Source organism: Balaenoptera acutorostrata, chromosome 4 (assembly GCF_949987535.1).
Source record: "Balaenoptera acutorostrata chromosome 4, mBalAcu1.1, whole genome shotgun sequence".
Classification (NCBI taxonomy): domain Eukaryota; kingdom Metazoa; phylum Chordata; class Mammalia; order Artiodactyla; family Balaenopteridae; genus Balaenoptera; species Balaenoptera acutorostrata.
Window position 1 is genome coordinate 7445082 of NC_080067.1, and position 17223 is coordinate 7462304.

Sequence of the window (17223 nt, forward strand, 5' to 3'; positions counted from 1 at the left end):
CAAATTCTCCAAGGGATTTCTTTAAAAGAACTTCAAACCTAGATAAACAAAAACTGATAAACCCTCGTTTCAGCTCAGAAAATTACACACACGCAAATAACATTTTTTAAGCTAACTCTGCCAAGGTGGTGGTACTGGGCTTCCCAGTAACAAGAGGGGGCAGGAAGGTTGACTTGTGCTTTCCTGGCTTTTCTCTGCTTTGTTGAAATTATTGCTTTTAATAAACCCAAAGAAAATCTCCAGCTTTGACATTGTTAGCTTCCTTTTTCCACAAAAAAAGCAAAGATGCTCTCACACAGAAACCAAGGCATAAATATACATGAATTACATTTGAAAACTTTTCCTGATACTTACGGGTGTTCTCTCACCTCTGAAGTCCTCTGCTTACTTTGTCGAGTCTTCCTCCAAAGTGCACCTGAAAACCTTCTTCCACTTGTTTTTGTTTTTCTCTTTAACTTCATGTTCATCTCTTGACCTAACGGGGACGTTACTGACACTATTTTCCCCTGTCAATCTCCATCCAATACTAATATTAATAGCACCGATGCACCCAAAGGAGAAAGTCCTACCAAGAGCCTGAAGACTCAAGTAAAAGCACCGATTTCTCTCCCTGCTGCCACCGTCCCCACCCACAAACACCACCTCTACCTTCTTTTCTGCCAGGAAAAAAAAGTTTGAATAGTCAATAAATCTAAACATATGTTTCAAGACGATTTAAGAAAAAAAAAAAGTCATCTTAATTACTGCCTCTTAAATAAGAACATGCAGCCAATATGACCTTTGATATTCCAGAGTAGTTGCCCTCTTCTCTTGGGGTTTTCTACTTTGCTAAGTAAAGGTAAAGGCCAGAGCAGAACAGCTCAGAACAATAGGGAAAAGGCCAAGGGCTGCCACCAGTAACCCTTCCTTGCGCAGCTCGTAGAAGCTTTTAAATAAACACCAAGGGGCTGGTCTGAAGAATATCAGCTTAAAGGGATGACACATTATTAACCTGTCCATAGTACCTCAGTCTGATCCTGTTTCTACTCCTTAGGTTCCAAAATTATAGATTTTACTTCCAGCTAACGTGAAAACCACAAAGTCGTCTTTTCACTCTTCTCTTCTGATGAATACAACCAGAGTTGAGAGTTTTGACCATGCATATATGGGCTGGGATGGGAGGGCAACTTAGTCTCCGTTCTGGATGTTTACTTTTCTGTAGAAGGACGTCCCTCAGCCCTGGCTTCCCTCTGCCCCTCATGCCTCCCTCCCCCGGGAGGAACCTGCCTCATTGATGAGTTAGGGGAAGGAAGTGGCCTAGTTCTGCTCCTTCCCCACCTGTACCTCTTTGGAGGTGACCTGCCTTCAGACAGCATCATTGTCCTGGGCCGTGCACTAAGCTTAAGGGTAAAAGGCCCTGCCTTGGTAGGGGGATGTCTGCAGTGGTGCAAAGCTGCTGGCAGCTGGCGAGTCAACCACATCCTGAGGTTCCGTATTAGAAAGCCCATTTTCCATAGATACACAAGTCACAACCTCCAAAATGCATTTTATTATTTATAAAGATGTTTTGGCCATCATGTGCCTTAGTCTGTTGACTGCTTAGCTGGTTCAGAATTCAGAAAGGAAGCGGTGTGCTCTTTGGTGGGTACTCACACCCCAACAGGATAAAGTTTACTTTCCTACACTCAGCACTTTGAGTAACAGTAGAAGCTCATATGGGAGATGTCTAAAAATCAGCTGTATTTTTGTCTGTCCCTCTCCTCATTCATCTTTCTCACAGATGCAAAGTAGAAAAACTGGGGGCGAGTGCGGGACTGTTTCTAAAATCGTAACACTCTTCTTTAGCTAGATTTTTTTTCCTGAGTGACAATGGGCAAGATGCAGTGGATCACTCCAGAGACACAATAAGTGTCTCTCCTCTCGAAAATCTCTCACTGATGGGCTGTGGATTTTTATGAAACTTCACACAAGTGCAACAATTCTGAACACCTTCCTCAACATGCTTACAACCTAAGAACTAAGGATGTAATCAGTCATCAACCAGATCGTACATTTGCCCTGTAAACTCAATCTGCCAGAAGAAGAAAACACACCACCAGATTAAGAGCTTTTTAAAATATAATTTAAAACTATTTTGTACCAGTACAATATATTAATTTTACAAATGTAAAATTTTATCTGCTGTTAAAGCATTTGCAAAAAACCACACATCCTACTTCAGCTTTATTGCACAATATCTATAAGAAAATATTAATTTTTAAATTAGAAAACATAAAAATGCTTTCAATATAGAAGAGACAATCTGATTTTAAAGACAATACTCTATAAGGAGGTCTACCCAGAAAATAACAAACTTTCACAGGATACCAAGCTGGCCAGATGCTTCGGCAGATCCAGTACAAAGCACTGTTGAAAACCAGTCCAAGTTACTTAATCCAAACTGTATCATCCTTCTTCATTAGAAATCCAGATGCCACTCAAGGTGGTTTCTTATACTTTAAAAAGTTGAGGCATTTCTCAGTTGTGAGCATTCTGAATATATCTTACATATGAAAAACAATCCTTCCAACTTCACAGCCATCTGCAGGGTTTTTTCCTTCATGCAGATTATCTCTGGCAACTGTGTTTAATGTCTATCAAATAATCATTTCAATTCTTTTATGCTGATAGAAAACATCAAGTTAAATATACCTTTAAACCTAGTCCTTTACAAAAATCAGTTTATAAATTTGTATCATAAAAATTAGTGTCGAGACCATCAAGGTGGCCTTCGTTTGTTTTATATGAGTTGGTTCTCCCAGAGTTGGGATGGTGGATGTCCCACTTTTCAATGTAGTGTTAATCAGGAAATAAATCCAAGCACTAAGCTGGAATCCCAAGACGGGTTAATGAGGTTGTATGATGGATTTTAGTGGGATAGTATTACCCTGGGTATGTATACCAATGTAGGTATTAAAATACTGACAGCAAATCTTGGTGGTAATTTAATTCATCTCCGACAATGAATATAATCTGGAGATGCAAAAGGAAAAATGTTCATAAGTACATATCAGTTGTGTGTATTGTAGAAAGGGAAAAAAATCCTTATTTAGTAGAACAAGGATTCAATAAATTTGATACATTAAATAGATTATACATCTTTTTGTATTAAAGTATGTTAATTCAATCTCAAGTGTTTTCAAATGGATGCCTTTGTGGCCCAGAAAATTGCCTTTTGGAAATTATGGCCTGCATAAGCAAAGTCAAATATAGTACTACACACTCGTGTAGAGAAAGTAATTATTAAAATAGTGGTTATGCACTCACAAGTCTGTTGTAGGTAGACAGAATTATCAAAAACCCAGATGCTTATAAAAAAGTTTGCATTATTTAGAATTTCTTCCTTAAGAATCAAAGCAGTTGCTTTCTGGAACTGCATTTTTTCAGAACTGCTCAAAGCACCTCATCTAGATGAGTGTTTTTTAAAAATGTATAGAAAAAGTCTACCATGAGACTTCAAACATCACATATTTCACCTTTTACGGGCTTTTTATCATGCATCCCTTCCTTTAAAGTCCTTCAGAATAAAATAAAAATAAACTCTCACATTCCATTAGAAAAAAAGGGAAACATTCACGGTCTGAAAATTTTCTGCATTCCCCCAAATCTTAGTACTATGTGCAATTTCCTCATATACAAGTTTTGAGGAAACCCCTGATCATCTATTACTGAATATTCAGCTAATGGACATGCCATAGAAAGTTGACATTAATTGTAGTGAATAGATTAAAATCTATTCCATAAAACAAAAATGTTCTATGACTTCAATTTAAATACATATCTAAAAAGCTAAGAGGAGGTGTTCTGTTTGTTTTTTAAAAGTGCTAATTATTACAAGTATCTTCAATACATTATGTCCAATTCTTTGTAAAACTAAACCATGCTTTAGGCACACTGCTTGATGAGTTTCTAAGAAGCAGAGGAAAAAAAATATCACTTGTCAATTAATCCAGCTTCCTTAATTTTACTGAAGAAGAATTTCTCCAGGATATTGGCACATTTGTAGTATTCACTCTCAGGGGGGTTGTACTCTTTGCAATTGGTAAAGACGCGCTGTAAGTCTGCCATGAATAATTTCTTAGACACGTAGTACCTATTCTTGAGGCGTTCGCTCATGGTTTTCAGATCTGCACAGGAAAAAAAAATATTAGCCATCTTTGACTCCTTTTAAACACCAGCTGACAAAAGTGAGATCGGGAAAGAAATCTATGTCATCAGTTTGATCACATTTGCACCATCCCAATGCCTTTCTTTAAGAGAAGTTCATATGATCAAGGAAAACAGTTCTTGAATCTTATGTTCTTCCTTTTGTGAGGGTATCCTGTGCAAAATCACAGTGTTTTAACATTGAAGGGACCATTATTAGTCATCTGGCCCAATCCCCTCTTCAGCACGAGGAAGCTAAGTAGATTAGCAGCAATAAGTACGATGAACTAAGTACTGTTAGCTCTTCATTCAGAATTATACAGAAGAGGCTCTGTCTATACATGGAGCAGAGCAGGTGGAACATTTGTATCGAGAATCATTTCACTACTTAAATCAGAACAATCAGACTGAGTTTGTTTCTCTAAATTCACAGTTGTTCTGGTGCTGTAGAGATAGATAGAACTAAAATGGAGAAACAGATCATAAATACATCTGCAAATACACCAATGACCTTGCAAGTAAAATGGTTCCGGTGAATTTAGTTTCATGCTCCATCAATGAAATAAGAATGACAAACTACTTAATAATCTATTTTCTAAAGCAAGTAAGCCTTGCGAGACAATTGTCAAAAAAGAATATTTTCCCAATATATCTACTTGCTTTAAATTATTTTACAAAGGAAAACAGAGCTTCATCTAAACTTATAAGAATATAATGGGGCTTCTTTCGTCCTCACTCTCAGAACCACTTTAAAAATTCCATGAAGATTAGAAGATGCTAACATTTGTCTATTTATAGGTCCCTAGTTGTCTCTAAGCCTGGTTCTATCATTAAAAATTATATCAACTATTAAATTGGATTAGCAGATACATACTACTATATATAAAATAAACAACAAGGTCCTATTGTATAGCACAGGGAACTGTATTCGATATCCTGTAATAAACCATAATGGAAAAGAATATGAAAAAAATTATATAAACTATGCATGAAAAAATAAGTCAAAATCACTAAAGAAATACTTCTGACTACCAACAACCCAAATTCCCACTATATTATCAAATTTTCCAGAGGGAGAGAAACTGACAACCAAATACACTGGGATTATCATTTAATAAGATAAATAAACTTATGTGCAACATCCCAAAATGGGGAGAAATTCATTTGCATCAAAATCCTAAATCTACCACAAAACTCCAAAGGAAAAATAGGAAATATCTGCTTTCGCCTATTTCCTTTGACTAAAGCCTTTTTTATTTTTTTTACATAAAGCCTATCTTGGTTAGAAGTATGTCATCACATCTGTGAATTCAACTTTCCATTTTCTTTCTTCTCTAACTGAAACACTTTGGAGGGAGAGAAAAACTGAAAAGTGTTGAGCTACACAAAGGCTTGACAAACAGCCCAGTAAACGTGTCACCTGAGTGTAACTGAACAGCTGAAGAGGTGCTCTCATTGAATAAAGAAAGAGCAGTGGCACTGGCCTCTCCGGGTAAAACTGGATGCTTACCCTCCCCCCACCTAAATGCCCACCACTTAGGATGTGCTGCCTGATATCATGTTTACCATGTTTAGAAGGAAGAGACGTGTGACCGAAAAAAAAATTTTTTTTTAAATAAAAAATAAAAAAATAAAGGGGGAAAAAAGAATGAAACTTGACACAAAGAAGTTTACGCAAAAGCTTTCCCCACTATTTTTTGGAAGGCAGGAGGAAAGGAGCGATGGGGAGAGCCTCAAATACAGCAGAAACAAATCATGAAAGTGTTTGGAGCTTGCTGAATAATTACAACCAACTCTGCATGTTTCCTTTCTCTATTTCCTTTCCATTCTAAAGTTATAGATAACAGCTTCCTTCCTCTGGCCTTCTTAGAAGCTTCTGGTTGACCAAATGGCCTGGGTTACAAAAGAAGGTGACTGAACACTAGTGAAAACAAACATGGAGACACCACTAAATTATTCATTAAATCCCCAAAAGTTGGCAATTCTGGGTAAATAGGAAAGCCCTGCCTTAGCTATCCATGTGTGGGAAGCTTGGGCCGCTCCTCAGACGCTGTACTGAATGCCATTTCCTTAACAAAACAGGTTGGATCTCATCCATATGGAAGAAAAGAGGTTTTTTTTAGGGCATGGGGGGGAAGAGAAGAAATGTTTTTTTGAAAAAGCCATGAAGGCAATGGCAGAAGAAGTGGACTTACTGATTGTCAGTCTTGTCCTCAAAGACATGACCATCTTAGGGGCAAGGGCATCCCAAGAAAAAAAAAGCATTGCTCCAAGCAAAGAGTACCATTTCCTGTTTTCATTAACGCTGCTTACACACACCTCAGCCCACCACTGGCCTTGCTCAGCGGGGTCGATTGTCCCCTCACGAGCATTCAGCTGTGCGTGCAAGTGGTGTCCAACTGGCGAGGTTCCCACCCTCCTCTGGCTGGACCAAGCAAAAAACTTCCAGAGAGCAGGCTGTGAGTAGGCTGTGACAGACAGGACCCATGGGACCTGCCACCGCAGGGCTTCAGAGTGCACGTGGACAGGGCCGAAGACCGTTCTCCCCAGGCTCACGCAACCTCCCGTGAGCATTTCACAAAAGAACCTGAGGCAGCCCAGGTGACGAGGATGCAAAGGTCAGGTAAGTTTGGAAATGGACTTGAAGGGTTTTAGCATATTTTTCACATCCTGGGAAATACTGATTCCCAAGTCATCCTTCCATTCAGAATTCTACACTCCTTCAACCCTTGCTCTGATTTTCATGTACTGAAATACACAGAAGCGAGGCAGATAGAAAAGGGAAAGAAAAGCGTATGGATGTGTGTCCACTTTAAGGATCAGAGACTACTGAAATCATTACCACCACTATGTAAAACATTCGTGTGATAATGCCACAGAAAACATCTACAAATAACTCTGTTATCGGGGAGCTAATGGGTCCCTTTCACTCTTCCTTTCACATCTTAATACCTTCTTAGCACCAGGTAGAAAAGGGACAGAAGATACAGGTTCTCTCCAGAAAAATGGCCACACAGCTGATTGGGAAAAAAAAAAAAAATTCAGCTAGTGGTCTGTCATCTGCACAATGCCAAATTAGTTTAATTTGGGGATTCTCAATTGACTCAATTAATCATTCCTTTTAGCCTGGTGCAGACACAGCAGCAAATTCCAAAATTCTACATTTCTAAAGGCATTTTTTGGTTTGTTTTGGGATGTGGGACAAAGCTTAAAATAGGAGTATAATTAGTGACACTAAGTCTCCTTCAGGAGCATGGAAAATCAAGAGCTGCATTAATGATGATTTCTCCATCTAAGAGTACAGCAGCCAAGCGGCTTGATCTAACTTCGTCTGTTTACCTTCAAAATTTCTCAGACTCTACAAGCATATCAAGAGGACAAGCTGATGTTTTTCCATTTGCAACCAAACAGAATATAAGCAAGGTTATGTCCACACAGCTGACTCTCATCCCTAGTGCTGTCTGCAGCTGGCACTGATGGTGTGGGCGCTACAGGGCAGCAGCAGGAGCCTAATGAACACGGCCATCCCCATCCCTTTACCCTCCTGCTCTGATTCCACCGGCCCTCCACCCTACAATGGAAGAGTGCACATCAACCTCGGCACCCCTCTGTCCCCCACACCGCCATCCAGAGAGTTTTAAATCTATACTTAGAAAATGTTAATGGCATTACCCATGGGGAACCTTATAACTTCATAATATCCCGGAGCTTCTGTTCTCTTCACGGGTTCCATGAAGGGCCAAGCGCTTTGATGGCTCTTGGGTAAAGAAAAAAGTAAGGTATCTAATATGGAAATGCCATGTGGGAAATCATTTCAAAATATTTGCATGAAGTGAAGGAAAAGAAAACACCCACCTTCACCTGCTGGAGAATGCTCTTGAGCGTGCTGTAAAGCTGGTCGGGGTCTCTGGGCTCTTTACTTGAAAGGAAAAGAATAAACAAGAAGGAACAATGATTAGTTTTCTCTTCTCTTGCCAAGTGGTTCCAGCTCATTTTTACATAAACTTAAAATCAGAACCATTCCAGAATTTTTTATGAAAATTGAAAGCTAACAAGTGTTGTGATGGTGACTACAGTCAGTTTGCCTGTTTTCTCTAAGTTTCTGGGAGGGGAAAAAAAAAACACTTGCATTAATATCCTCTGGCCCATCATACTTACCTTTTCTCTTTTCCACTCGGTTTCCAGCCTGTCTCTCCTATATATCAACAAAATTAAACACTGAATGAGAACTGCTTTTGGTCAAGAGAATAACATATTTAATAGTTATCAAAAATACAATTAAATTATAGCCACGACTCAATAAATGTCTGTATCTGAAAAGAGACTGAACTTAACTACAGTTAATTCTTTACTTCCTCATACACCTAACAATACAAAACATTTCCAAGACTGACACTGCTCTGTCTGTTAGTCCTTTTTAAAGTAGGAACTTCAACCTTTCAGAGGAAAGCATAAAAAACAAATATGTCTGGTACTGTGGGTGGGTATATTTTTAAAACCCTAAGTCACCTTTTTTGCTAATCACCCTGTGAAAGAGTTAAGCTGTTGTTTTAGGTTGGAACAAACTCTGTCCTGGTCTCTAGTTTATTTGGGGCAGACCCTGCTTGTAATGCAAGATGGTTTACTGTAGCAGAAAGAAGACACAGCCTGGAGTCCAATCGACCTGGACTGATTTCTTGTTCTCTCCTTTAAAGCTAATGTACCCGAGATAAGTTAGTCAACCTTTGCCTCTGTTTATCAACCTATAAAACAGAACTCCAAAACTGAGCTGATGTGATTCCTTTTGAGATTAGTTGATATATGTAAAAACACACAAAACAAACAAACAAACAAACAGAAGAATGCCTGGCACATGTAGGCATTCAGTGACAGGGTAGCTATTAATAAGGATAATACATGGAAGCAAAATTTCCAGGTCTGACAAGGAAAGTAAGATCTGCTGTAGGGTATACTCTGTAATGAAGAAATATATCTTGCCCATATACTGTCTTATTTTCTCTGGAGAATTTTAGTTTGTTTGCTTTGGTTTTGTTTATATTAAATCTTCAATATACTGGATGATCCTGGATTTGAACCCAATGAAAGTACCGATATTCATAGCTTTTGATCTCCAAAAACAGCTATTTTATATGTTTTAACCCAATACAACTCACCTCTAATATACTCACAGAGAAGAACCCTTGGGAAAACTACTCTAAAATAGGGAACTTGAAACAAAGTATATGCTTTGCAATCATCTTGTTTAGAGGTTTGCAGAAACTAATTCAGCCTAAGCACAGTTCTATGCAGGTTGCAGCCAGGAGGGCAGTGAGGCAGGGTGCCAACAGCAAGATGTCTAGAAGAGGCCAGGATGGGGCTGCTACTATTCCTGGAGGTCAGTGGCCACGCGCTGTTTAAGGTTAAAGGGCTTAACCATCCTGAGGCTCAACCTTCCCCTCTGAGTAGAATTCCCTGCCATCAAGGTCACATATGGGGAGTGTCCAGCACAGTGCCACAAATAACAGGCTCTCATAAACGATGGACATTAACGGCTACAACAAGAGGTCGACTAAGTTCTCTTCAATTTGTTCGCACTGGGAAACAGAGAAAAGATGTAAAAAGGAAAGCATCTGCTCCCTTCTTAAAGACTACAATAACACAAATGGAGACGGACGGGGGAAAAAGCTTTCCTAATCACTGCATTCTGGTACAACTGTTTCCAACACCCTCATGGCATTACCAAAAGGTTTTGCTTTTAGAAGAAGATCTATACATACGAATTCCAGGAATGCTTTCTATCGGGATCTGCCGGACTCCATCTTTAAAACAGGAAAGTCCCGGGTAGACTTTCCGAATCTGGGCTTGTTTTCTTTCTATCAGCTTTTTAATGATCTGTAAAGCACAAGAAGAAAATGTGTTTAGTGACAGAAGTCAGTGGCTACAGTTTAAGTCAGTCAGTCTAAGGAGTCATTTTCCTAACAAAATTAAGTCTTCAGGAAACAAAAGGGTGAATGCTATTAAACAGTAAGACATGAAAGCGTTCTATTATACCATGCCTTTAATGTCATTCACCCAGCCGTCTTTGAATACTTGTCCCCTGCCATTGAAAAGAAGCCAATACTGAGAGAACACACTGTCCCAAGGGCCCACTGTCCTCTTTAGCATAAGCGCCAAATGTTTTGCCCCCTCCCCTGGGAGTCTCGGCTGCAGCAGCCCAAGCAACGTCGGAACCTCTTCACATCCCACGACCAAGAGCTGTTCCCTTCTACTCGAGGGGAGGACAAACTCACGAAGTCCCCAAAGCCTGGGAGGACGGCCTTCCTATTAGTCACATTTTTCAAGGCTTGAGCCCCAACCTATGCTGTCCACATCCAAAAAGCAGCTCTAAAGAGCAAAGGCAACACAACCAGGATGGGGGCCACCAGAACTGATTAGGGAATTTTGAGAGGTGTCCGTTTGTTTCATAAAATAATTCCTAATGCCCTGAGGTAACTATTTCCAGAGCAGTTCTCCCTTTGAAAAAGGAAAGGAAAAAATAAGATAAAATAGCCCTCAAAAATCACCATCTTGAGATTAACCATATCATAACTGAATTTTGGAAAACACAAAACAGTAGCAGTCATTAATTGAATTCACAAAGGAAAACAAACAAATTCTAGTTCCTAACTGCTTGATCTCAGACATAAGGCTGGTAAATGCCACAGCATGAATGCATAATCTTAACAATTAAACACAGGACTCCATAAAATGAATGGGACTGGCAAAATATATTCCTGGTAAATCTGCTCAGGGCTGTCCAATAGAAATATCATGTAAACCACTCATGTAATTTAAAATTTTCCAGTAACTACTTTTAAAAAAAGAAAAAAAAAGTAAAAAGAAACAGGTGAAATTTTAACAATATATTTTTATTTAATCCAATATATCTAAAATATTATCATTGCAGCATATGTTCAAGAGAAAAAAATTATAAGATATTTTACATGTTTTTATTCACACTATGTCTTCAAAATCAGAGTGTATTTTACACTTACAGCACATCTCAGTTTTGACTGGCCAAGCGGCAAGCACCCAATAGCCACGTATGGCCAGTGGCTACCACCTGGGACAGAGAAGATCTAAATGGATGCTCTGCATTTATTTGTAAGTCCAAGACTTTTTAAAAAAGAATCCCTGGAAATAACCTAAATGTCCATTGACAGATGAATGGATAAAGAAAATGTGGTACATACATACAATGGAATATTACTCAGCCATAAAAAAGCATAAAATAATGCCATTTGCCACAACATGGATGGACCTAGAGATGATCATACTAAGTGAAGTAAGTCAGACATAGAAAGACAAATATCATATGATATCACTTATATGTGGAATCTAAAAAAATGATACAAAGGAACTTATTTGCAAAACAGACACAGACTCACAGGCACAGAAAACAAACTTATGGTTATCAAAGGGGAAAGGGGGGAGGAATAAACTAGGAGTTTGGGGTTAACATATACACACTACTATATATAAAATAGATAAACAGCAAGGTCCTACTGCAGAGCACAGGGAACTATACTTAATATTCTGCAATAACCTATAATGGAAAAGAATCTAAAAAAGAATAGATGTGTGTAACTCACTTTGTTGTACACCTGAAACCAACACAACACTGTAAACCAACTACATTTCAGTAAAAAAAAATTTTTAAAGAAAGAATCCCAAGGACAATTTCTTATATGAAGGCCTTCAGAAAATATAGTTTCAAATATAATTTTGAAAGCTTCTTCTCTTCACCAAGGATGCCCTCAAATGTGCCAGCCTGGCAGGTGGCTTCCATGCCCTCAGGCAGCACCTTGAGGTGACTGGCAATGGAGGTGGGGCGCGGGGGGCTTCGCAACCTTTTTGCGCCTCTGAGGACCACTTTGGAGAAAGAAGACATTTCACTTCCGTTCCAGTCTCTTATCTTCACCTCCCTAGAAAATGTCTTCACTTCATCACCATGTTGTCATCTTTCTCTACTCAAATCCATCTCTCATTCCACCGCTGTTGGTGCTAGTCTTCCCAAACAGAAAATTGGGGGGAACGCCCCCATCTTTAATATTTCACCAAGTTTTAGGATGTCTTCCTACAAAGATCCCATTGCTTTTCCTCACTCTTACTTTGGCCCCTCCAAGCCCAGTCTCAGGTAGCCTCACATGTGAGCTGAGATTTAAGAATTACCCCTGCTTCCCAGCCCCCCAGACACACCCACACTCAGTCCTGCCTGCTCACAGCCTGTTCACACTTTCTCAAATAGTGGCCTTTATCACCCACACACCTACGGTCCCAGGTGTGCAGGTACCCGTGAATCCACTTATGTTGGACTCTGAATCTCTGCTCATGCTTGATTCCCGTCCAGGCCACCCCGTTCTAGACACGTGTCCCATGACGCCACCTCCGAAGATGCGAGATGATGCGAGGGCCGCTGCATCCCACCCTGCCTTGGAGTCCTCACTCCCCACAGCACTCAGCTCCCACCCGCCGCTCCGCCTGTGCAGCTGCACTGGTTCTCTCTCCACCCCCGCTAACCACAACCACAACTGACTGCTCTGTACGCTTCCACGGCGGGGAAGGCCCTCCATCTCCCTACAGTTTGTTCCTTCCCACTATTCATCCCTCCCTTCCCCAAGGGGGTTTCCAGAGTTGGAATGAATGACACTTGTAAAACATCACTTGAATTCTGTGGAAGAAGATATTATGTGAGTCCAAATACCTTCTTAGGGCGACCGCCGATCTCTCATGCATTCAGTGGTGCGCCTGTTAGGGAAGGCTGGAGGCTGAGAGGGAGGTGGTGGGGGAGGAATCCAAGGGGAGAGAAAGGGGAAGGGGACGGGGCACTGTCTTCTCAAAAGCTGAGGCTTTGCTGCCATCTAAAATAGCTCTGCGCAGAGGGCTTCCCCTGCATGCAGGAAGGGCCCACTGATCTGGACTCTGAATTTGCAAACCCCGCAGGGGGGATCCTGCTCTTGGCTTCTACTGCGGAGATGAGCTGGAACGGTGACAGGGGACAGCAATGAGGACGGCTGCCCTCGGCTGGCAGCCTCTGATTGCTGCACAAGGGGCTGCGAATTCGGACCTGCTCCTTAAGCCCAGCGGAGAACAGGGAAAGGAGCCTTCTGTGCTTTTATTAACTCTCCAAGCACCCTATGTGGAATTCTGTCTTAGGCTGACGTCTCTGACCAAGAAACAACAGAGGTGGTTTTTATTTTCTAATTTAATAAAAGCCTTTTGCTCACTTCCACGGGAAGCATAAGAACAACTCTGAGCTACTTTAAGTAAAAGGAAAATACTTACTGAGCACCTACTATACACCAGACACTGCATAAAGAGCTTTACATCTGTTATGTCAGTGACATCTGACAAGTAACTAAGAACTGGGATCAGGGAAATGAGCAGAAACCAGAAAACAAAGATAGGTTTAAGGCAGAGGTCTTTTTTGTTACTCACTAGAGAAAAGTACACTCGAATGAATAACAGAAGTATAAAGTGGGACTGATGTGGGGTGACCCAGGTGCAAATTCCCAGTTTTTGAACTCCAAGAACTAGGGGGACCAAGGGGATGATCCTGGGCTTAACACACAGAATTCATTCATTTAATAAACATCTTCTGTTACACTCCCCTAATTATGATCTCTGTATGTTTCTTTTCCCTGACTTAGAGAAATGTAAAAATTACTATGTAGTCAAATCTATCAACGTTTCCCTTTACTGCTTCTCTTTTAGTTCATATGCATAAAAGACTTCACCCCAGCATCAGATACCAAATCACTTGGTACTTCCCTTGGCAGTCCAGTAGTTAAGACTCCACGTTTCCACTGCAGGGGGCATGGGTTCAATCCGTAGTCAGGGAACTAAGATCCTGCATGCCATGCAGTGCGGCCAAAAAAACAAAGAGTCCTCTCCAGATAACAAATCACTTACTATCTGGAAGTATAAGCCTTCAGAACTTGCAATGCAGAAGGAGAGGTGAATACAAACTAAGGTAAATATGGAAGGTAATGACTAACTGAAATTCAAATGAGTGGATCAAACTAGTGCTCAAGAAGTTCGAAGAGGAACGGAAAACAGGAGGAAGTGGTCGCATCTTGTGTGTGTGTGTGTGTGTGTGTACACGCATTGGGAGAGGAAGTGGGTAAAGGATGAAGATACCAAGCAAGAGGGTTAAAGCATCAGTAACAGCCTTTGGAGATTAGTTTAGAAAGGGAAATAAAGAGGTGGGTTTGAGAAGGATGCATGAGGCCAGCATGTAAGAGGCCTTGAAGGTGAAATTAAGATTTACTATCATATTTTACAAGTTTTGTATTTTACACCAATTTAACAGGTACTGACCCCCTTAGAAGTGGTGATTTAGAGAGGAGGTAAAGGATACCTTCAAAGAAGAAATCTAGACAAAACAGAACAAACCGAGGTTACGGTACCCAGCAGACCCACACCCACAGAGCCCAGGGACGCACACTTCACCCCAAAAGAGACCGGTCTGCGCAGAAGGAACCCGAGTCAGTCACGTACTTACCTCCTTCTGCTTCTTAATGATGACAGAAAATTCCGTGTACGGGATCCGTGGATTTAGCTCACATCCCATTAAAGTAGCTCCTTCATAATCCTTGATGTAGCCAACATATTTGGTTTTAGGGATTTTAATTTCTTTGGAGAACCCCTGCAAAGTCAATAACTTCATTTATATAGGGCTGTGCATCAAACATCCTCTCTGAGTGCTAACTATGTGCTAGGCCTGTCTTGGTGCCCAGCACACGTCCAAGCTCTCATCCTATTATCCTGGGGAGGATTAGCAGGAAACCCTTCCAAGAAGTTCAGAAACATCAAAAATCAACTGTGCAAACAGGAAGCAATTCAACATAAAAAATAAACCTAGTAAAACACAAATAATATTAAAAAGTCTTTGACAAAAATGGCTATTAAGTAAAAATAAGGTTTAATTTTGCATTAAACTGCACAATTTCTCCCAAAGTAGAGAGGGGGGCCTCTAGGATGCTCCACAAATCAATAACTAACATTGATCTAAATTCTGAAAGCAAAATTTGTCCAAAAATATAAGAATAAGAACCTTGATGTTGAGGAAATGAAACAACTACTTGACAGGCAAAAAAATTCCAGACGGGCTTCCCTGGTGGCGCAGTGGTTAAGAACCTGCCTGCCAATGCAGGGGACACAGGTTTGAGCCCTGGTCCGGGAAGATCCCACATGCCACGGAGCAACTAAGCCCATGCGCCACAACTACTGAGCCTGCGCTCTAGAGCCCGTGAGCCACAACTACTGAGCCCACGTGACTACAGCCCGTGCGCCACAATTACTAAGCCCGCATGCCTAGAGCCCGTGCTCCACAACAAGGAAAGCCACCGCAATGAGAAGCCCGCGCACCGCAACGAAGAGTAGCCCCTGCTCCCCACAGCTAGAGAAGGCCCACACGCAGCAACGAAGACCCAACGTAGCCAAAAATAAAATAAAATAAATAAATTTATTAAAAAACAGAAAAACTTCCAGACCATCACGACAGTGGTTGTTTCAGTGATATTAATGCTTTGCAGTATATTCATTTACATACTTTAAGCTGTAATAATATAGTTATACAGGGCATACAGTCATATAATGCCTTTCTTTATGGTGCCTATTTCAAATTTTTGCAGAAAATTACTTGGACTTTAAATTTCCTGCCTCCTCTTTCAGCAAAAACTTATTTTCCAAGCAATTATTGACATCAGCCTCAAAGAGGACCACAGACAAGTCATTTAAGAAGCATGGCTGAGATTTCAGCTCTACAATGTCGTTACTGCCTAGGAAAGCTGACACTCAAGCCCCCAGTAAAACAAACCCACTGAGTTCTCTCTAGTGAGTTTTATTATGAAAGTCACAAAGGCATCCTAAAGAATGAGGAGAAAATAAATAGGAGGTTACTTATCTGACATCAGAGGAGTGAAAGCTTTCTAGTCATATAAGGACTTGTATTTTAAAAAGAGGTTAATAGATTTTATGTAATAAAATCTTTAAAATTCTGTACATTTAAAAAAAATCCATAAGCAATGTGGAAAAACAAATGACAAATGGGAGAAAAATCATAAAATAAAAAGTTACTATCTTTATATATATGAGTTCTCATAGATCAATATAAAAATAAATATTTTAATAGAAGAGGCAAAATGTAATGAATTGGCAATTCAAAAAAAGAAGAAATACAAAGGGTCAATGAACAAGGAAAAACAAGTCAAACTTCACAATAATCAAATAAATGCAAACATGCACAATTTGTCACCTAGGAAAGGGGTAAAAAAAATTTTTTTTTTCAATTATGAACTTGTTTCCTGAGCCCCCTTATACCCTGCTGACAAGACGAGAAATTATTTGGCAGGGCATAACAAAACCTTAAATAATTCTGGAAGCGCACATTCACACATGGACACTTAGTTAAAAAAATACCTAAATGTCCCCCAAATGTGGCATTGGTTTAATAAATTATTCTCCATTTATACAACAAAATTTCAGAGAAGCATCAAAAATCACATTTGAAAAATCAGACTATATTAAGTTAAAAACGTACGTGATTAAATTACATGCAATAATGAGCCAATTTTTGTATTTACATACAGACAAACACACACAGAGAAAAAATATTAGAAGGGTATCTGTCAAAACGTTAACAGTAAATTTCTCTGGGTGGTAGAATTACAAGCAATTTTTCTTTTTTTCTTTGTGCTTCACTTCATTTTCCAAAATTTCTACAATAACTATACATTACTTTTGTCATCAGAAAAGTAAATGGAAAATGTTTAGGAATTTAGAATTACAAAGCACTATTAAAAGATATGTAGCAAAGTATAATCCTCAGAGTGCCGAGATGGAAACTTCTGACAGAAAGAACTGAGATGCAGCCAAGCTCCCAGCCGCCTGTGTGCTGTTGGACCAGGACTGTCGGGAGCCCTTTGTAAACATCTGAATTTCCTCTCTGCTGTCATAAAGGAAGGTCTTCCAGAGACTGAATCTATTTGTCTCATTCATGGAGAACTCTAGTCCCCCAGCAATGGGAATTTCTCCTTA

At 40.0% G+C, this 17223-nt stretch overlaps 1 protein-coding gene across 2 annotated transcripts in view; it reads right to left on the reverse strand.

The window, feature by feature from the left end:
- Positions 1–2079: 2079 nt before the first annotated feature.
- Positions 2080–17223, reverse strand: part of KAT2B (lysine acetyltransferase 2B) — a 103788-nt gene continuing 88644 nt past the window's right edge. Inside the window, exons 13-18 of one of the 2 annotated variants that reach the window (XM_057545641.1) lie at positions 14687–14830; positions 9921–10035; positions 8323–8359; positions 8020–8083; positions 7837–7921; positions 2080–4145 (exon numbers count right to left, since the gene is read on the reverse strand). In XM_057545641.1, coding sequence (XP_057401624.1) covers positions 3952–4145; positions 7837–7921; positions 8020–8083; positions 8323–8359; positions 9921–10035; positions 14687–14830 — 639 coding nt within the window. In that variant the 3' untranslated portion in view covers positions 2080–3951. The remainder of the gene's footprint in view (positions 4146–7836; positions 7922–8019; positions 8084–8322; positions 8360–9920; positions 10036–14686; positions 14831–17223) is intronic. The other variant, XM_057545642.1, reaches the window with a different exon arrangement.